We start from the raw sequence: 22,418 nt of genomic DNA, 5'->3' as shown, positions 1-22,418 counted from the left end.
CATTATAACAATATTCAATCTACACATTATAACAATATTCAATCTACCCTTCCTGACGTGCTGCATGGTACTTTATTTTTCTTTAAATTATATGATGACTGAAGAGAGTGCAGGGAACATTTGCAAGGGTTATAACAAAATTCTGGGGTTGTTGGTGTTAGCAGGAAAGAATAAAATCCTGGGTTTTGACTCTTTTCTCTTGAAGAAGGGTGATCTCATCAAGCCACATATAATTGTGCAAGGCTCAGAATCGTAGAACCTCGACAGTTGGAAGCAGGTCACTCAGCCCTTCAAATCCACACTGACCCTCTGAAGGGCAGCCTCCCACCCTAAACCTGCACTTCCCATGGCTAATCCACACAGCTTGCACACAATAGGCAAATTAGTATAGCCAATGCACACAACCTGCACATCTTTGTGCTGTGGGAGGAAATCTGGGCACCCAGAGAAATCCTGTGCAGATATGGGGAGAATGTGCAAACTCCACACAGACTGTCACATGAGGCTGGATTTGAACCCAGGTCCCTTGCTCTGTGAGACAGCAGTACTGATCACTGAGCCACCATGATACCTTTTAAATAAGAGCGGAAACAGAGAAAAAGTTTCCTTTTGTGGGAAAGACCATAACTAGAGGCCATCAACGTAGAATAATAGCCAAATAAAAAATTCAGAGAAATATCTTCATCCAGTGAGTGGTGAGAATGTGGAATGCACTCCAACAGGGAATGATAGGGGTTGAAGAGGAGGCTAGACAGGCATTTGGAAGAGAAGAAAATAGAGGTTTATATGAGAAGAGATGGGAAGAGGCTCAGGTACAGCATAAAGGCTTATACTGACTGTTCGGGCCAAGTACCTCTGATTTTGCACCATGTATCCCAAGTAATCCTAAAAGATAACTTGAATCAATATCGTCAGGGTCTAAGAACAGTACAACTCAGGGTTGCCTATCAGGGTAATATGTTCAAGGCTTGTTAGTAAAAGCATGATTTTTATGAATTTGTTTTGGCAGTGGAAATTGGGGTTATACTGGGTTTGGAGTTGACAGGAGGAATTAAGTCAGTTGCTTGGTATTGGCAGTGGTTTAGATCAAGTTGATTAGGTTTGCCAGTGGGATTGGATTAAATCAGCTATGGTGACAGTTGGATTGGATTAGTTTGAGTGGGTTTGACAGTGACACCATGTGATATAAGAGCAGAAGTAAGCTATTCAGCCCATCAAATCTGCTCATCATTTAATGACATCATGGCTAATCTGAATATCCTCATTGTCTTGTTTTATCTCTTTTAACCCTTGATTTCCTTAATGGTTAAAAATCTATCCTTCTCTGCCTTGAATATACTGTACGATCCATCCTTGGCAGCCCTCCATGGTAAAGACTTCCAGAAATTTGGCACCTTCTCAGAGAATAAATTCCTCCTCATCTCTATCTTAAATGGCAATTCCTTATTCTGAGATTATGATCTCTGGTTCCAGACTCTCCCACAAAAGGAAACAACCTCTCCACATCATGAATCCATAAGGCATTGAGACAGAAGTAGGCCACTCAGCCCATCAAGTCTGCAGTGTCATTCAATGAGATCTAATCATCTGTAAATCTGATAATCCTCAACTTCATTCTTCTGCCTTTTCTCTATAAATCCTGTTACCCTGGTAGATTAAAAATTTACCTCAGCCTTGAATAAATTTAATGACTCAACCTCAACAGCCCCATGCAGTAAAGAATTTCACAAATTCAATATTATCAGAGGAAAGAAATTAATTTTTTTATTTCTATATTAAATGGGCAACCCTTTCTTTTGAGATTATACTTTTTTATTCCTATACTCTCCCACAAGGGAAAACAACGTTATTTCACATCTACCTTATGAAGCCCCCTAAGAATCTTGTCTGTTTCAATAAAGTCTTTTCTCATTCTCCTAATCTCTAATGAGTATAGGCCCAATCTACTCAACGTCTCCTCATATGACAGTCTCTCCATACTCAAGATCAACCAAGTGAACCTTCTCTGGATTGTCTCCAATGCTAGTCCATCTTCCCTTAAATAACGGGCCCAAAACTGTTCACAGTATTCCAGGTGTAGTCTAACTAGTACAAGTTCCCTCTATTTGTTTACTCCATTCACTTTGAAATAAAGGCCAACATTGCAGTTGCCCTCTCTACTATTGCCTGAACTTACTTTTTTGTGAGGGTGAGTTTGACAGGACTGTCGGATTGGATTAATTTAATGACTGTTGACAGTTAACATTATATCAGGATTGTCATGAGCAGCAAATTTGGGCCGTGGCTTCTGATGAGAGTTATAATAATGAAAGCAGCTCCTAATTTGTCATTGATTATTTTTGATCCAATTCTTTTATGTAACTGAGCTCCATGTTACGTGAAAGCAGACAACTTAATTTTCATGGACAGTTCTGAGGAAGGGTCACCAGACCCAAAACGTTAACTCTATTTTTTCTTTCACAGATGCTGCCAGACCTGCTGAACTTTTCCAACAACTTTGTTTTTGTTCCTGATTTGCAGCATCCGCAGTTCTTTCAGTTTTAACTTAATTTTCATTTCTGTTCGCTCCGAGATAAGGCTTTCCTGTTTTATTATGCTCAACTTATAGCACTGGTTGTATTATGCCTTAGAAACAGATGGCTTTCACTTTGCTACAGATCAAAGGATCATTTTTCATCCTTGATAATGTAGGTACATGTGCTATCTAGACAAATGTGAGAGCCAATTTGCACACAAAAGCCCACAAAGAGAAATGATCAGTTAACTTGTGTTATTTTTTGGTAAAATACGACAAAGAACTGCAGATATTGAAAATCTGACACAAAAATAGGAATTGCTGGACAAACTCAGAAGGGATACTGACTGAGCTCCATTATGTGATGATATGCTAACATTCCTGAAGTTCTGATTCAGAGACAAGAATGTTGCCCATGAGCCAAAGCTGATACCTTGGTACATTATGATGATACCTCAAGACAAAAAGCTAATGAATGATTTCCCACAAAACTATAAAGGCAATCATGAAAGATGTGTAGAGCAAAGATGCATGACATCTAGTGGAAATAAATCATTCTAGTTCAGTCTTGATATTTTATCATTTCTTTATTTGAAATGAATCAAAAAAATGGATTTTAGTGATGAGGAATTCCATTGTTTTATTATTTAAGACCTCATGTGTACCCTTTCTGCATTTTGTACTACTGGTCCTGATGTAACTTAAATTTGACATTAGAAGGTAATGTTAGATGGAGGTAACATTCCGAGTCTACAGAATGGAAGAGAGCATTGGACATCAAAACTAGTATTGACTTCTGACTACATCTGACTTCTTTATTATGACACCCAATTTCTCACATCCTTTCTATCACTTGTAAGGTTTTGGTTTGCAATCAGTTATTTTCTGATTTTTAAGTGATTCAAATCACTCCCAGATCCCTGGTTCTAGACACTGGACTTATTTAGGGAATGTGAAATGAAGAAGGCAGCAGACAGGTATTTCAGGGCAAAAGAATTTCTGTGTTTATTCGCAATATAAAAAGATAAGTACAACAGAAGAAATTATAGGTAAATGAAATAAACAGGGAAATTGACACAATCAAATATGCAGAGGACAGTAATGCTATTAAATATACTATTAGCGAGATTAAACACTATTAGAACCTAAATACAGCAGTTTTAATTACAGAACTTTTAATCAGGCTTCCTACCCTAAGAGTCCCAATGCACTGTCACCACCCACCTTCCCCTCTCTGCTACCTAGGTCAGAACTTTGGGTCTTGGGAGTTTCTGCTCAACGTTGAGGAAAACCTGGTTTTAAAATGTATCCAGTTACTGAGGTTCTTCCTGTCAGTTCTCTTGGTTCAGAACAGGCCTGTGTCTGGAAGCTGTTGTTCGGATAACACTTGGTTGCCTCCCCGCCCCCCAATCTCGGATGTCCTTTGTCCCAATGATGCTGTTGGTTTGGCTTTTCGAATCAGTTTCTCTGTTCGACCTTTGTGTTCTTGGTTCCGAACCTGCTTGTTGGAGGCTGGAGGCCTGTGGGGAAGCTGTTTGTGTAGAAGCTTGTTGTTGAAGGAAAATGAGGCTATCCTTTAGGTGAGATCAGAGCTGGCAGTTATACAGACTGTGTGCCCTCTGATCTCCCCTCAAATTTGTTTTGTCCATTATGTTTCTGGTGTATCCGTCTGAAGTGTATTGGTTTCCTGAGCAGTAAGAGTACCTGTGAATGATTTCTGATTGAAGTTGAATGTCCAGTATCTCTGTAGGTCCCATACTGTCTGTGTTGGGTAGCCTGAGGTATAAAAGTTAGTCTCTCTGCTCCTATGATGCTGCTTGGCCTGCTGTGTTCATCCAGCCCTGCACCTTGTTGTCTCGGATTCTCCAGCATCTGCAGTTCCTACTATCTCTATAAAAGTTAGTTCCAGTTGATTGTGCTCTTAGAGGTGTAAATTGGAATTTCAGACTGAACAATGGCTCCAGGCAGCCATCTCAGTTCGGAATTGTGTTTGTGTATTCTCAACATAACTCATTCCAACTTCCATTTGCCTTTTAAAAGTTTTGAAAAGTTCAGGGTTTTGTCCAGTATTTCAGATGATGGGGATATTTACTCAATGCTGCACATTCCACTGATCCATTGCATGTCCTCAGCTTGGTGTGGAGAGAGGAGGGGCAACAAAAAATCTTTAAATTTGTAATATAAATAAAAGAAGACCAACTCTAACCCACTTCTGATTGGTGAATGACCAGTGGTGCATTTGTTTACAATGCTTGCCATGTGGTAGAGGTGCATGATTATACTGATAAAAGCTTTTAACATTGATATAGCTTGAAAGGGAAGACAGTGATCATATTTTATTGGTGTTTACACTTCTTTGTTTTTTAGATACCCTGTTCAGGAGTCTGGGCCTGGGGGCAGTTGTTGGTCTTGGAGTTGCTGCACTCTTGTTAATCCTTGTCATCACTGATGTTAGCTGCTTCTTCACAAAGCAATGTGGATTGCTGATGTGCATCACCACAAGGATTTGTGGGAAAAAGAATGGGTCAAGCACCAAAACCAAGGATGCCGAAGAAGGCAAAGCAGCTTATCTGTAAGTATGAGACAAAACAGTTCATGTGGTCCAGCCTCACAAGCAATAATTTGCCATGAGGGTCTTCACGAAATAATCTCGCCATCAGTGCTACAATAATGTCAATCTTAACATCACAGCCTCACTTCAAAAGACAGCCTCATGGGTAACCGCATTGTAGAGCATCTGCACTCTGTTCGCGACAAACAACAACACCTTCCAGTTGTGAACCACTTCAACCCCCACCTCCCACTCCCTGGGTGACATGTCCATCCTGGGCCTCCTCCAGTGTCACAATGACACCACCTGCAAACTGGAGGAGCAGCACCTCATATTCAGCCTTGGAAGCCTATAACCAAATGGTCTCAATGTGGACTTTACTAGTTTCAAAATCTCCCCACCCCTGGCCTCATCCCATGACGAACTCTCCCTCCCATCCCCGCCTCCTTGCCTTGACACAACCTGTCCATCTTCTCTCCCACCTGTCCACTCCTCCCACCTCACTGACCAATCCCCACCACTACCTACCTGTACTCACCTATCACCATCCCACCTACCTTCCCCAGCCCCACCCTTCCTCTATTTATTTAGGAGCTCCCTTCCCCCTCCCTCATTTCTGAAAAAGGGTCCCGACCCGAAACGTCAGCTTTCCTGCTCCTCTGATGCTGCCTGGCCTGCTGTGCTCCTCCAGCTCCATGCTGTGTTATCTCATGGTTAACCTTCCTATTATCAGCAGCAACTCTCTCACTTAAAGGGAGTCTTATTATCGGGGGTCCTATTAATCAGAGACTTCCAGCATCGTGGAACATAGAGTCTCACCAGCACAAACCTTGGTATTTTCTCCATTACTTGTAGAATTTGCATTCGCAAGGCATGAAGTAAAGGAAAATTAGAGGTGTGAAGTTGACTGTCTTGCAATGTCTCTGAAATTTCTGAATGCTGTCTCAAAAGATGTAACTAGCCCAATTCCTCCTAAAGCAGTTGCTTTTCTGGTTCCAATTCTGAGTGGTAACAATCTATGAACAGTCAAAAAAAAAATTTACACAAAAGTGAGGACAGGAGTCTAATGGTGTACGGTCGTGTCCCAATCTCCGGGCCAACAGTTATGGAGTCAAGTTCCATCCACCTTGGAAGCTTGCCATAACAAGTTGATTAAAAGTAATACAAAGGCAAGGGTGTAAAGCTACAATTAACCTTGTACAAGAAAAAAAGAACAAAGAACTGTTGATGCTGGATCTTAGAAACAAAAACAGATATTGCTGGAAAAACTCAACAGATCTGGCACCATCAGTGGAGAGGAAGAAGAGTTAACGTTTCAGTCCAGTGGCCCTTCTTCTGAATAGAATTAACCTGCATTATCAATTCTTCTCTAATTATTAACACCTCCCGGCTGGAAGTTATTCCATTTCCCTCATCCATTTGCCAGTGAGTAGAGTTCTGATACTGTTGGTGAGCTTGGCAGGACAGATGGTTTGCGATGCAGAATGATGCCAACACTATGGAATCAATTTCCACACTGGCTGAAGTTACCGTGAAGGCCTCTCCTTCTCTGCCTCACACCTCACCTGAGGCATTGTAAACCCCAAGTTAAACCATCAACAGCTATCTCTCTCTAGAGTTATAGAATCATAGATATGTACAGCACAGAAACAGACCCTTCAGTCCAACTTGTCCATGGGGACCAGATATCCTAAATAAATCTAGTCCCATTTGCCAGCATTTAGTCCATATCCCTCCAAACCCTTCCTATTCATAAAGCCATCCAGATGCTTTTTAAATGTTGTAATTGTACCAGTCTCCAGCACTTCCTCTGGCAGCTCATTCCATACACGCACCACCCACTTTTAAATCTTTCCCCTCTCACCTTAACCCTATGCCCTCTAGTTTTGGACTCTCCCGCCCCATGGAAAAGACCTTGTCTATTTACCCTATTTTGAGCCATGGGGTGGTGGTAATGGCCTGGTCGTATTATCACTGGACTGTTAATCCAGAGACCCTGATAACATTGTGGGGACCTGGGTTGAATTCCTGCCACGGCAGATAGTGGAATTTGAATTTGATAAAAACCTGGAATTAAGAATCTAATGATGACTAAGAAACTATTGTTAATTATTGGGAAAAAACCCACCTGGTTCATTAACATCCTTTCAGGAAGGGAACTGCCATCTTTACCTGGCCTGGCCTACATGTGACTCCCAACCCGTAACAATGTGGTTGCCTCTTAACTGCCCTCTGGGCAATAAATGCTGCCTAGCCAGTGACGCCCTCATCCTGTTAATGAATTTTAAAAATGGTTTTATAAATCTCTATAAGACCCATTGCATCCTGGTAATGACCTCTTACAACCTCTTCTTTCAGGCAGAAGATACAGAAGCCTGAACACACACATGAGCAGGTTCAGGAACAGCTTTTTCTTAGCCATTATCAGACTGATAAATGGACTCTCTAGCCTCAAATAACGCTAATCTTGCTAACACTGATCTCGCCGAGCATACCCCCTGCGCAATGTACGCCTCTGTCTATGTATTTTCAATCTGTACTTCCTTTGCTTACTATGATCTGCCTGTACCTCTCGTAAACAAAGCTATTCACTGTTTTTCGCTGCATGTGTCAATAAATCATTCAGTCAGCCTCCAATGCTCCAGTGAAAATAGCCCCAGCCTATTCAGCCTCTCCCTACAGCTCAAACCCTCCTGGCAACATCCTTGTAAATCTTTTCTGAAACCTTTCAACTTTCACAACATCCTTCCTGTGGCAGGGAGACCAGAATACCACACAGTATTCCAAAAGTGGCCGAACCAATGTCTTGTACTGCTGTAACATGACCTCCCAACCACTATACATCATGCACTGATGAATAAAGGCAAGCGTACCAAACGCTTTCCTCACTAGCCTATCTACCTGCAACTCCACTTTCATGGAACTATGAACCTGCACTCTAAGGTCTCTTTGTTCAGCAACACTGCCCAGGACCTTATCCTTAAGTGTATAAGTCCTGCTCTGAGTTGCCTTTCCAAAATGCAGCACCTCACATTTATCTAAATTAAACCCCATCTGCTATTGCTCGACGCATTGGACCATCTCATCATGATCCTGTTGTACTCTGAGGTAATGTCCACCACATCTCCAATTTTGGTGTCATCTGCAAACTTTTTTACCATACCTCCTATGTTCACATCCAAACCATTTATATAAATGACAAAAAGCAGTGGACCCAGCACTGATCTTTGTGGCACATCACTGGTCACAGGCCTCCAGTCTGAAAAGCAACCCTCCACCACCACTGTCTGTCTTTTACCTTTGAGCCAGTTCTGTATCCAAATGGCTAGTTCTCCCTATAATCCATGTGATCTAACCTTGCTAAACCAGTCTACCATGAGGAACCTTGTCAAATGTCTTACTGAAGTCCACATAGATCACATCCACTGCTCTGCCCTCGTCAATCCTCTTTGTTACTTCTTCAAAAATCTCAATTGTTAGTGAGACACGATTCCTCACGCACAAAGCCATGTTGACTATCCCTAATCAGCCCTTACCTTTCCAAATACATGTGAATTCTGTCCCTCAGAATTCCCTCCAACAACATGCCCACCACCGATGTCAGGTTCACTGGTCTATAGTTCCATGGCTTTTCCTTACCACCTTTCCAAATCAGTTGCACCACATTAGCCAACCTCCACTCTTCCAGCACCTCGCCTGTGGCAATCAATGAATGAAATATCTCAGCAAGGGGCCTAGCAATCACTTCCCTAGCTTCCCACAGAGTTCTATGGTACACCTGATCAGGCCCTAGGGAATTATTCACCTTTATGTGTTTTAAACCATCCAGCACCTCCTCCTCTGTAATATGGACATTTTTTAAGATGTTGCTATTCTTGTTCCCATGTTCCATAAATTCCATATCATTCTCCACAGTAAATACTGATGCAGAATACTCATTTATTACTTTCCCCATCTTCTGCAGTTCCACACATAGGTGGCCTTGCTGATCTTTAAGATGCCCTATTCTCCCTAGTTACCCTTCTGTTCTTAATGTATTTGTGCAATCCTATTGAATTCTCCTTAACCGTATTTGCCAAAGCTATCTCATGTCCCTGTTTTCCCTCCTGATTTCCCTCTTAAGTATACTCTTACTGCCTTTATATTCTTCTAGGGAGTCACTCAATCTCTGCAGTCTATACCTGACATATGCTTCCTTCTTTTTCTAGACCAAAACCTCAATTTCTCTAGTCGTCCAGCATTCCCTACACCTACCACTCTACCCTTCACCCTAACAAGAACATACTGCCTCTGGACTGCTGTTATCTCATTTTTGAGGGCTTCCTATTTTTTACCCATCCCTTTACCTGCAAACATCCACCCCCAATCAACTTTTGAAAGTTCTTGCCTAATATTGTCAAAATTAGCCTTCGTCCCATTTAAAACTTTAACTTTCAGATCCAGTCTATCCTTTTCCATCATTATTTTAAAACTAATAGAATTATGGTCACTGGCTCCAAAGTGCTCCCCCACTGAGACCTCAGTCACCTGACGTGCCTTAATTCCCAAGAGGCAGGTCAAGTTTTGCCCCTTTTCTAGTAGGTATATCTGCATACTGCATCAGAAAAATTTCTTGTACACACTTAACAAATTCCCATGGGAGAGCTGCGTTATGGCTGTTTGGAGTTATGGTGACTTTACTTAACAACATCATTCAGATCTCAAATAGCAGAAGTACAGAACTTCGTGGAATTATTTTTATGCAGCAAAGAATAACAAATTTGCAATTATGATAATGAGGATTAAAATGCATGAATAAATTTGCTTAATTAAGTGTTTGGCTTTTTCCTCACAATTTAAAAACTGTTAAATCAAATTTTTATTAAACACGCTAGATACATTGGTCAAATGATGAAGAGCATGCAAATCAAGTTTTTCAAATTCATTATAAATGAGGCTTCTGTGACTAAAACCACAACTGCTTGTTAAAGGGGAATAACTGTATAAACACATTTTCAGTTTTACAGATTAGACGCTGAATGTCTGATCAATTATTTTTGTATAAGTGCAGTTCTTGGTACATAGCTAAGCTTTACCGATGAGCCCTATGGAGATGTGATGGCCTAGTGGTATTATTGCTGGACTATTAATACAGAAACCCAGATAATATTATAGGGACCAGGGTTTGAATCCCACCACAGTAGATGTTGGAATTTGAATTCAATAAAAATCTGGAATTAAGAGTCTAGCAATGACCATGAATCCATTGTCAATTGTTGGGAAACACCCATCTGGTTCATTAATGTCCTTTAGGGAAGGAAACTGCCATCCTTACCTGGTCTGGCCTACACATGACTCCAGACCCACAGCAATGTGGTTGATTCTTAACTGCCCTCTGGGCAATCAGGGATGGGCAATAAATGCTGCCCTAGCCAGTGACACCCTCATCCCGTTAATGAACAGAGGATGAGGAAAGTTCAAAGTTTTATTCACAAACTTCCATTGTAATAATAATGAGGTGCAGAGTGGCACCTGCTATTGATCATTATGAGGCCACAACAGCATGGGAACAGGAGCAGGCCATTCGGCCTCTCGAACTTTCCCCACCATTCAATAAAATCAGGGCTGAACTGACATTCCTCTTCTCTACTTTCCTGCCTTTTCTCTGCAACCCTTGATTCCCCTACTGATCAGGAATCTATTCTCAGTCTTAAACATACATAAAGATTCTGCTCCCACAGCTCTCTCTGTTCTTGTGTTCCATAGACTCACAACCCTCTGAGAGAAGAATATCTTCCTCACGTTAGCCTTAAATTGGTGTCCCTTTATTCTGAAACAATGCCCTCATGCCCCCCATGAAGGGAAGCATTAGGCCCATTAAGAATCTCTATCATGATTGACAAATAATGGTCAGAATTTGCTGGGAAAATTTCAGCATGTGTAGGGCCTTTGTTAACAATCTGTAAATAGAGACATAGAGGAGAGACACCGTGAGCTGTGAATCACCACAAATTGAACTCAAATTCAATGTTCCCATGAATTTCAGGGAGTTGTTCGATTCGTGCAACTGAAATTAATTAAACTCAACTGTGGACAGATTAAACTGGCAGGATACCGTGATCGTGTCACTTAGATGGTAATTCATAGGCTTGAGCTAAAGATCAAGGCACATGAATTCAAATCTCTCCCCATGGATACTTGGAATTTAAACTCAATTTATCAAATGAACTTCCTGAATTTCTGGCAGATGACACAAAGCTGAGTGAGAGAGTGAGCTGTGCAGAGGATGCAGAGATGTTTCAGTGTGATTTGGACAAGCTGAGTGGGTAGGCAATTGCATGGTAGATGGCGTATAATGTGGAGAAATGTGAGGTTATCCACTTTGATTGTATAAACAGGGAGGTGGATTATTATTCGAATGTTGATAGTTTGGGAAAGGGTGAGGTCCTATTTTTCTGTTTCAGTTAGATCACCTTTCCACTTATTTTAGTATCATCTGCAAATTTGGCTAAAGCGCATTCACTTCCTTCCTCCAAGTCATGGCTATATATTGTAAACAATTGCACTCCCAGCATTGATCCCTGTGGAGCCCCTAAACCCTTTTTGCTGTTTCCTGTCTGACAGCCAATTCCCTATTCATGCCAATATGCTACCTCCAACACCTTGTCCTGTGGCTTAACACTTTGTAAGGTACCTTGTCGAATGCCTTCTGGAAGTCCAAATGCAACATATCTACTGGTTCCTCTCTATCATTCTGATTGATACTTCCGTGAAAATCTATAATAATTAGTCACACGTGATTTCCCTTTCTTGAAGCCTGTGCTTGAGTGAGATGGCTCATAAATTGAGAAAAATTATTACACAGCAGGATCAATCAGATAGTTGGGTGACTGTCGGGAAAGGTAGGAGGTAGTTCAAAAGTCTCTGGTGGTTATTATTCTATCAAATAGATATTCAGGTTTTGGAATTGTAGAACAGATAGCCTTTTCGAGGAAAATGGAAGGGCCAGTCATATATTGGACACTTAGAATGATTCTTATGTTAGACAATGTTTACAGGATTTAATAGAATTATTGTTATAGGGGACTCTCCTGTCAGGGGCATAAACAGGTGATTCTGTGGCAGTGAACGTAAATTTAGGATAGTTTGTTGCTTTCCTGGTGCTTGAATTAAGGATGTCTCTAAATGTTTCAAACATGTTGTTAAAGGTGAAATTGAAAAGCCAGAAATTATTGTACACATTGGTAGGAATGACATTTTTAGGGAAAAGATTAAAGCAGTACAGAGTGAATTTAAGAGTTTAGGTAGAAAGATAAAGAAAAGAACTTTGAAAGTAGTTTCAGAGATAGTAGGAACTGCAGATGCTGGAGGTGTTCACCTGCACATCTGCTAATGTGGTATACTGTATCCACTGTTCCCGTTGTGGCCTCCTCTACACTGGGGAAACCAAGCGGAGGCTTGGGGACCGCTTTGCAGAACACCTACGCTCGGTTCACACTAAACAACTGCACCTCCCAGTCGTGAACCATTTCAACTCCCCCTCCCATTCCTCAGACGACATATCCATCCTGGGCTTCCTGCAGTGCCACAACGATGCTACCCGAAGGTTGCAGGAACAGCAACTCATATTCCGCTTGGGAAACCTGCAGCCCAATGGTATCAATGTGGATTTCACAAGCTATAAAATCTCCCCTCCCCCTACCGCATCCCAAAACCAGCCCAGCTTGTCCCCGTCTCCCTAACCTATCCTTCCTCCCACCTATCCCCTCCTCCCACCTCAAGCCCCACCCCCATCTCCTACCTACTAGCTTCATCCCGCCCCCTTGACCTGTCTGTCCTCCCTGGACTGATCTATCTCCTCCCTAACTCCCCACCTACACTCACCTTTACTGGCTCCACCCTTGCCTCTTTGACCTGTCTGTCTCCTCTCCACTTATCTTCTCCTCTATCCATCTTCTATCCGCCTCCCCCTCTCTCCCTATTTATTTCAGAATCCCCTCCCCTCCCCCATTTCTGAAGAAGGGTCTAGGCCTGAAATGTCAGCTTTCCTGCTCCTCTGATGCTGCTTGGCCTGCTGTGTTCATCCAGCACTACACCTTGTTAACTTTGAAAGTAGTAATTTCCGTTCACTCCCAATGCCAAACTCAAACAAGAGAAGGAACAAAAAGTTAAAGAAAATTAGCCAATGGCTGAAGAGTTGGTGTATTGTTCAGGGATTCAGATTTTTGGACAATTTGGATGTCTTCAAAAAGGATGGGTCTAACCTAAACTGGAAAGGGACCAATATATTAGCAGGGAGATTTGCTCATTACATTAGGGAGACTTTATACTGATAGAGAGGGAGAATGGAAGAATTCTAAATAGCAGTGTAAACAGAAGGATTGATGGAGAAGGTTCTGAATGTGAGGAGAGCACATCAATTAGAAAAGAAAGACAAGAGAGAGTCAGAGTACGTAGTAACTCTGAAGAAATAAATTGCATTTATTTCAATGCAAGGGGTCTTATAGGTGAGGCTGATGAACTCAGAGCATGTGTAAGAATATTCCATTGGGATGTCATAGCAGCTCAATGTTCTGGGTTTTAGATGTTATAGGAAGGATAGAAAAGGAGGCAAGAAAGGAGGGGAGGCGTGGCATTTTTTATTAAGGAATACATTACTGCTTTAACTAGGGAAGGTATTTCTGAAAAATCGTCCAGTGACATTATATGGGTAGGAATTACAAGCAAGAAAGGGAAGATCACTTTGACGTGATTGTACTATATGCCCCTCCAATAGTAAGAGGGAAATTAAGAAACGAATATGTAGGGAGATCTCAGATATATGTAAGCATAATACGGTTATAATAATGGGGGATTTTAATTTTCCAAACATTGACTGAGACTGCTAAAGTGTTAAAGGTTTGGATGGAGAAGAATTTGTTAAATGTGCTCAAGAAAATTTTCTTTATCAATATGTGGATGCTCCCACTAGATAAGGAGCCAAACTAGATCTTGTTTTAGGCAATAAGGTAGGGCGAATGACTGAAGTAAAAGTCGGGGAGAACTTTGGGTCTAGCGATCATAATTCTATTAGTTTCAAAATGATTATGGAAAAGGATAAGCCTTCCATATAAGTTAAAGCTTTTACTTGGAGTAAGGCAAATTTTAATGGTATGAGGCAAGATCTTTCAAAAGTTGATTGGAATAGACTGTTCGCAGGTAAAAGAACATCTGACAAGTGGGTGGCATTATGTGATGACAAGATTTCAGAGGTATTTTGTTCCTGTTAGGGTGAAGGGTAAGGCTGGTAAGATTAAGGAAAAATGGATGAATAAAGATATTGAGGTTTTAGCCAAGAATAAAAGAGAATCTTCTTTTATATATTGAACTTGATTCAATTAAATCTCTTAAACAATATAAGAGTATAGTGGCATTCTTAAGAGAGAAATCAGGAAGGCAAAGAGGGGATATGAGATAACATTGGCAGATAAGTTTAAGGATAATCCAAAGAGATTCTAAAAATACCTTAAAAGCAAGAGGGTAACTAGAGAGAGGGGGTTGGGCCCCTTAAAGATCAAGGAGGTTATCTTCATGTTGAACCCCAGGAGATGGGAGAGATACTAAATGAATATTTTGTGTCACTTTTTACTGTGGAGAAAGAAATGGAGTCTAGAGAATGCAGAGAAATAAATTTTGATGTTTTAAAAACAGTTCACATTACAGAAGAGGAAGTTGGAGAGGTCTTAGAGAATTTAAAGGTGGATAAATCTCTGGGACCTGATCTAATGTATCCCAAAACATTGAGGGAAGTAAGAGAGGAAATTACGAAACCCCTTGCAGAAATATTTGCATCATCTGTAACTATGGGTGAGGTGCCTGATAGCTGCAGGGTGGCAAATGTTGTACCTTTGTTTAAGGAAGTTTGTAAGGAGAAATCAGGGAACTATAGACCTGTGAGTCTGACTTTGGTTGTGGGTAAATTGTGGAAGGCGATTATAAAAGATAGGATTTATGGACTTGTAGAGAGGCAGAAAGTGATCAGGGATAGCCAGCATGGTTTTGTGTGAGGAAAATCATGTCTCATAACTTGATTGAGATTTTTAAGAAAATTACCAAAAAGCTTGATGATAGCAGCGTGGTAGACATTGTTTATTTGGATTTTAGTAAAGCCTTTGGCAAGATTCCACATGGTAGATTAATCAGTAAAGTTAGGTCACATGGGATTCAGGGTGACCTTGTTAATTGGAAACATAATTGGCGTTATGGCAGGAGACAGAGGGTGGTGGTGGATGATTGTTTTTCGGACTGGAGGCCTGTGACTAGCAGTGTTCCACAGGGATCAATTCTGGGTCTTCATTTGTTTGTCATTTAGGATTAGAATATAGAAGGCATATTCATAAGTTTGCAGATGACACAAAAATTAGTGGCATAGTGGAGAAGGTTTACTAGATTACAGAGGAATCTTGATCGAATGGTTCAATGGGATGAAAATGGCAGATGGAGTTCAATCTGAATAAATGCAAAGTATTGCATTTTGGTACAACAAACAAATGTAGGGCTTGTACGATTAATGGTAGGGCCTTGGGTAGGGTTGTAGAACAGAGGGACCGGGGTGCAGGTACATAATTCTTTGAAGTTTGCATCACACGTAGACAGAGTGGTTAAAAAGGCATTTGGCACGCTTGCCTTCATTGCTCAGTCCTTTGAGTATAGGAGTTGGGAAGTCATGTTGAGGTTGTACAGGACATTGGTGAGGCCTTTTCTGGAATAGTGTCCAGTTCTAGTCACCCAGTTATAGGAAGGATATTATGAAGCTGCAGAGGGTTCAGAAGAGGTTTACCAGGATGTTGCCAGGAATGGAAGGTTTGAATTATAAAGAAAGGTTGGATAGGCTGGGATCTTTTTCACTGGAGAATAAAAGATTGAGAGACAACCTGATAGAAGATGTATAAAATAATGAGAGGCATGGATAGAATTGATGGTATTTGGACTTTCCTTAGGATGGGGGATTTCAAGGCTAGATGGTACATTTTAAGATGAGAGGAGAGAGATTTTAGAAAGATATAAAAGGCAATTCTTTTATAAAAAGGGTGGTTCGTGTGTGGAACGAACTTCCTGAGGAAATGGTGGATGTGGGTACAAATACGATGTTTAAAAGACACTTGGATAAGTACATGAATAGGAAAGGTTTGGAGGGATATGGGTCAGGAGCAGGCAGGTGGGACTAGTTTAGCTTGGGATTATGTTTGGCATGGACTGATCAGACTGAAGGGTCTGTTTCTGTTCTGTGTGAATCTACGATATGATTTTCCAAATGTTCTGCAATTACATCCTTAATAATTGATACCAATACTTTTCCAATTGATGGTAGGCTAATCAAACTAAGTTGCCTGTTTTATGCTTCCCTCCTTTCATGAATGGGGGCGCCACATTAGCAGTTTTCCAATCCTCTCCAGAATCCAATGATTTTTAGAAGACTACAACCAACGCACTTACTATCTCTGTAGCTACACCTTTTAGCACCCTAAGATGCAAGCCATCAGGGCCAGGGGACTTATCTGCCTTTAGCCTCATTTGTTTGTTCACTATTACTTCCCTAGTGATGGTGATGGTACTTAATTCCTCCCTGACATTCTTTAGTATTAAAGTGATATTTGAATGCCTGAATGTTCCATCAACCTTTTGAAGGAAGACCGTAAGGCTTTGTACTCAGCTCAGCTCCAGTGAAGAGCGAGTGAGGCCCAGATCTAGGATACCCTTGTCTTTGTATCTCAAGTATTTGGTGAGAAACCTTAAATGTTGTTCATTTGCCATTTTCTCCTCACTGACCTCCCCAGATAATGCAGAGAATGTGATTCTACAGATGTTGGCTTGACATTAAGTTTGACCCTCAACATGAGGTACTGAAGAACGATTTGATTAATGTTAAGAAAAGACAATGGTGTCATGGTAATGCCACTGAACTAGTATCCAGATCACAAGGTTAATATTCTGGGGATGTTTTGTTCAAATCCCACCACGTTAGATGTTGAAATTTGAATTCAGTCATATCTGCAACTAAATTCAAAAAGTAACCATTGTCTCCAAAACTCCATCTGGTTCACTAAGGTCCTTTACAGAGGCTATTCATCGAAGCCCTACAGTGTGGAAACAGGCCATTCAGTCCACCAAGTCCACACCGTTGTTCCAATGATAATCCCACCACTCTCACCCTATCCCCATAACCCCACATTTCCAATGCCTAACCCATCTAGCCTGCACATCCTTGGACACTATGGGTAATTTAGCCTGGCCAAATTCAACCAACCTGCACATCTTTGGACTGTGGGGCAGGAGCACCCGGAGGAAACAAACGCAGACATAGGGAGAATGTGCAAACTCCACCCAGACAGTCACCCAAGGATGGAGTTGAGCCCAGGCCCTGGCACTGTGAGGCAGTAATGTTAACCACTGAGCCACCATGCCATCCCTATCTGCTGTCCCTACCTGATCTGGCTTACATGTGACTCCAGATATGCAGCAAAGTGTCCTCAGAAACTTAACCGTCCTCAGAAATTTGTTTTGATTTGTTTTGATTTATTATCAATTTATTGTCGAATGAGCACCATCTACAAATTTGCTGACGACTCCACCGTGATAAGACAGATATCAAACAATGATGAGTCAGAATACAGAAAGGAGATGGAAGCTTGGTGAGATGGTGCAAGGATAACATCCTCTCTCTCACTGTCGGCAAAACTAAAGAACTGACCATTGACTTCAGAAAGAAAGGAGGAGAACACATGCCCATCTACATCAACGGAATGGAGTTTGAGAGCATCAAGTTCCTAAGAGTGACGATAACTGACAACCTGTATGCACTTCCCACATAGATGTAATGGTCAAGAAGGCACAACAATGCCTCTTCTCCCTCAGGCAGCTTAGGAAATGTGGCATTTCCATAAAGACTCTCAACAACCTTTACAGATGCACAGTAGAAAGCATACTGTCCGGGTACATAACAGCCTGGTATGGCAACTGCTCTGCCCAGGACTGTAAGAAACTACAGAAGGTTATCTGCACAACCCAGGCCGTCACAGAAGCCACTCCCCATCCATGGACTCCATTTACATTTCTCGTTGCCGCGGAAAGGCTGCCAACATCGTCCCACCCCACTAATGCACTCCTACAACCTTTCTGTCACGCAGAAGATATAGAAGCTTGAACACGTGCACCAGCAGGTTCAAGAACAGCTTATTCCTTACAGTTATTAGACTGATGAATGGGCTCTCTAACTCAAAATAATATTGATTATGTTAATGTTGATCTTGCCTCATGTATGTCCTGTGTGATGTTACCTGTAAGCCTTGCTTTGTCCAAGTATTTTTCACCCTATGATTTATATGATCTTGTTTACCACGATCTGCCTGTACTGTTCGTAAACAAAGCTTTTCATTGTACTTAGGTACACATGATGGCTTAGAAAGCCAATCTGGTCATAGGTAATTAAGGATGGGCAGTACATGCCTTGCCATTGATGCCAATACTCCTTGTAAGAATAAAGTTAATTAATGCTGTGACTCATACCCAGACCCTGATAAAACCCTGCCCAAATATCAAGTCATCTCTTTGGGAAATAAAGTTTGTGAGACGAGATCAGCAAAGAAAATTGACAAAGGATAAAAGAAAAGGCTTAGGTGATCAGATAATAAGACATAGGAACATAGAAACATAGAAAATAGGTTCAGGAGTAGGCCATTCGGCCCCATTGAGCTTGCACCACCGTTCATAATGATCATGGCTGATCATGCAATTTCAGTGTCCCACTCTCTTGCTTTCTCTTGATCCCCTCCACCACAAGGGCCATTCCCAGCTCCCTCTTGAATAAAACTAATGATCTAACCCGAACAACTTTCTGTGGGAGAGAATTCCACATGTTCACAACTCTCTGAGTGAAGAAATTCTTCCTCATCTCAGTGCTAAAGAGCTTATCTTTTATTCTTAGACGGTGACCCCTAGTTCTGCACTTCCCGAACACCGGGAACATTCTTCCTGCATCTAGCCTGCCCAGTCCCATCAGGATTTTATATGTATCTATGAGATCGCCTCCTCATTCTTCTAAATTCCAAAAATTTTAAAAATCAGATTCAATGTAGACCTTGTTGAGTAACAAATTCTGGAGGAGGCTTACATAACTTTAAATTGTTTAGGAATTCACAGCATCAAAACCTGATGAACACATTGAAAATGGAACAAGTGATGACGAATGAATCCCCACAGCACTCTAAAGCAGAAATCAGTAACAAATTGTTTAATACCAGTGAGCAATTTGATTAAAGGTGAATAATTGGTTGAGGAACTGGATATGTTGCTATGTTATGAAATCAATTGTAAAAAATCTGATGTGTCAGCATTCTAACAGTTAGACCAACGAAGTTTGACACGAGACAAACTGAGCAAAAACATTCCTTTCGGTAATTGTTTCTTTTTCGACATGTGAGGCAGAACATTAGAGAGAACAGCTAATTTGATTGGGCATTTAGCAGTCAACCAGAGACTGTATCCAATCTGTATGTGTTGCTAATGATGCCAGTTATGTTATTCAATCTCATCCCTGTGATGACAGAACACAGATGACAGGGTACTGTTAGTATCTTACTTCCGGATATCTGAGAAAGATATGGTAAAGAAGGCTAAATGGAGCTTCAACAAAATAGACCGAAGAACGGCAGCTGCTGGAAATCAGAAACAAAAAGGGTATTGCCAGAAAAACTCAGCAGGTCTGGCAGCATCTGTGGTGAGAGAAACAGAGTTATTGTGATAAGTCCAGCGACTCGACTCCAGGTCTGAGGAAAGGCCACCGGATCCGAAATGTTAACTCTGATTTCTCTCCACAGACTCTGCCAGACCTGCTGAATTTTTACAGCAATTTCTGTTTTTGTTTCCAATTGCAGCTTACTCCTCAGTAATTTGATTTAATTTTTCATTTGGTTCAGGTGGGCAAGAAAGTAATGGATGGTTTATATTGTGGGGAGTAGTCTCTTGTGGTGCAATGGTAATGTCCCTACATCTGAGCCAGGAGACCCAGGTTCATGTCCCACCTGCTCCAGAGTTGTATATTAACACCTCTGAACAAGTTAAATTGAAATTGCATAATGTGGAGATCTAAGAAATGTGCATGGCTTCAGAAAATGCAGCTTAATCCTCAGTCGTTTGATTAGATTCTTTATGGAAGCAACTAGATACTGTATGAAGTTGGTCCAGATGGTGTTGAATAATGAATCTTATCGATAGAGTGTTTTGGGAAAGGAATCACTGAGTCAGAACTAATCCTGGTCAGGTCATCAAAAATGACAGTGATGGCGTTAGAAAACATTTATATCACATGCGAATGTAAGGCAGTCATGACAATGGATACAAAATGGATTGAATTCACATACACAGCAGATTGTCACAATGGGAAAGGGTAGAACTGAGACTCGTGTACACAGTTTCCTGTCGTACTATTCTGCAGAAACAGCATTTACCATTTCCATTAATGAGGAAGCGTTTGTTGCGTCTACTCTTAGTTTCATAAATGATGCAAAAATGTTAGAAATTGAGTACAGTTCAGGCAACAGCACGTTTAAAAAGGTTGACTCAGTGAATAGGCAGATACGGTGCGATGTAATGTATTTAGGTCAGGAAGAGGCATTAATATCCATACAAACCCAGGTACTGATTAAGAATTACAGAAGAAACCTGGAGGTAGAAACTAATCATTCACTGAAGATGCACAAGCAGTTTGGGGAAAACAAATTAGGATTTGAGTTGTTTGTTGTTAAGAATTAAGAACTGTTTGAACAATTTAGGCTAATAATGTCTGATTTTGTAACGACACCACCCCAAGGCCTCCTACCCTCCCTCGACCTCTTCATCTCCAACTGCCGTCGAGACATCAATCGCCTCAATCTCTCCACCCCTCTCACCCACTCCAACCTCTCCCCCGCAGAACGTGCAGCCCTCCACTCCCTCCGCTCCAATCCCAACCTCATCATAAAACCCGCGGACAAGGGAGGCGCAGTTGTAGTATGGCGCACTGACCTCTACATCGCCGAGGCCGGACGCCAACTCTCCGACACCTCCTCTTACCGCCCCCTTGATCATGACCCCACACCTGAGCACCAAACCATCATCTCCCAAACCATCCACAACCTCATCACCTCAGGTGACCTCCCACCCACGGCCTCCAACCTCATCGTTCCCCAACCCCGCACCGCCCGCTTCTATCTCCTTCCCAAAATCCACAAACCTGAATGCCCTCGTCGACCCATTGTCTCCGCCTGCTCCTGCCCCACCGAACTGATCTCCAACTATCTAGACTCCATTTTCTCCCCCTTGGTCCAGGAACTACCTACCTATGTCCGTGACACGACCCACACCCTCCACCTCCTCCAGAACTTCCAATTCCCCGGTCCCCAACACCTCATCTTTACCATGGACGTCCAGTCCCTCTACACCTGCATTCCCCATGCAGATGGCCTTAAGGCCCTCCGCTTCTTCCTGTCCCGCAGGCCCAACCAGTCCCCCTCCACTGACACCCTCATCCGCTTCGCCGAACTCGTCCTCACCCTCAACAACTTCTCTTTCAATTCCTCCCACTTCCTACAGACAAAGGGGGTGGCCATGGGTACCCGCATGGGCCCAAGCTACGCCTGCCTCTTTGTAGGTTACGTGGAACAATCCCTCTTCCGTACCTACACCAGCCCTAAACCCCACCTCTTCCTCCGTTACATTGATGACTGTATCGGCGCCGCCTCGTGCTCCCACGAGGAGCTCGAACAGTTCATCCACTTCACCAACACCTTCCACCCCAACCTTAAGTTTACCTGGACCATCTCTAATACCTCTCTCCCCTTCCTGGACCTCTCTGTCTCCATATCGGGCAACCACCTAGAAACCGATATTCATTTCAAGCCCACCGACTCCCACAGCTACCTAGAATACTCCTCCTCCCACCCACCTTCCTGCAAAAATGCTATCCCCTATTCCCAATTCCTTCGCCTCCGCCGCATCTGCTCCCAGGATGAGGCATTCCACTCCCGTACATCTCAGTTGTCCTCGTTTTTCAAGGACCGTAACTTCCTCCCCTCAGTGGTCGAGGACGCCCTCAACCGTGTTTCCCACATCTCCCGCAACTCATCCCTCACACCCCGTCCACGCAATAAGAACCAAAAAAGAATCCCCCTCATCCTCACGTACCACCCCACCAACCTCCGGATCCAACGCATCATCCTCCGACACTTCCGCCATCTGCAATCCGACCCCACCACCAAAGACATCTTTCCCTCCCCACCCTTATCTGCTTTCCGGAGGGACAACTCTCTCCGTGACTCCCTTGTCCGCTCCACACTCCCCTCCAGCTCCACCACACCC

General features: G+C 42.2%; 1 protein-coding gene across 1 annotated transcript in view; it reads left to right on the top strand.

Moving 5' to 3' along the window:
• The window catches only part of LOC109913923 (neural cell adhesion molecule 2-like), a 127,217-nt gene that overhangs the window by 83,188 nt on the left and 21,611 nt on the right, over positions 1-22,418 (top strand). Inside the window, exon 3 of the mRNA XM_020513486.2 lies at positions 4,883-5,087. Within this exon, the coding sequence (XP_020369075.2) occupies positions 4,883-5,087 (205 nt within the window). The remainder of the gene's footprint in view (positions 1-4,882; positions 5,088-22,418) is intronic.

Source organism: Rhincodon typus, chromosome 11, assembly GCF_021869965.1.
Source record: "Rhincodon typus isolate 14 chromosome 11, sRhiTyp1.1, whole genome shotgun sequence".
In the NCBI taxonomy this organism is placed as follows: Eukaryota; Metazoa; Chordata; class Chondrichthyes; order Orectolobiformes; family Rhincodontidae; genus Rhincodon; species Rhincodon typus.
This window is presented reverse-complemented; position numbering and strand designations above follow the sequence as displayed.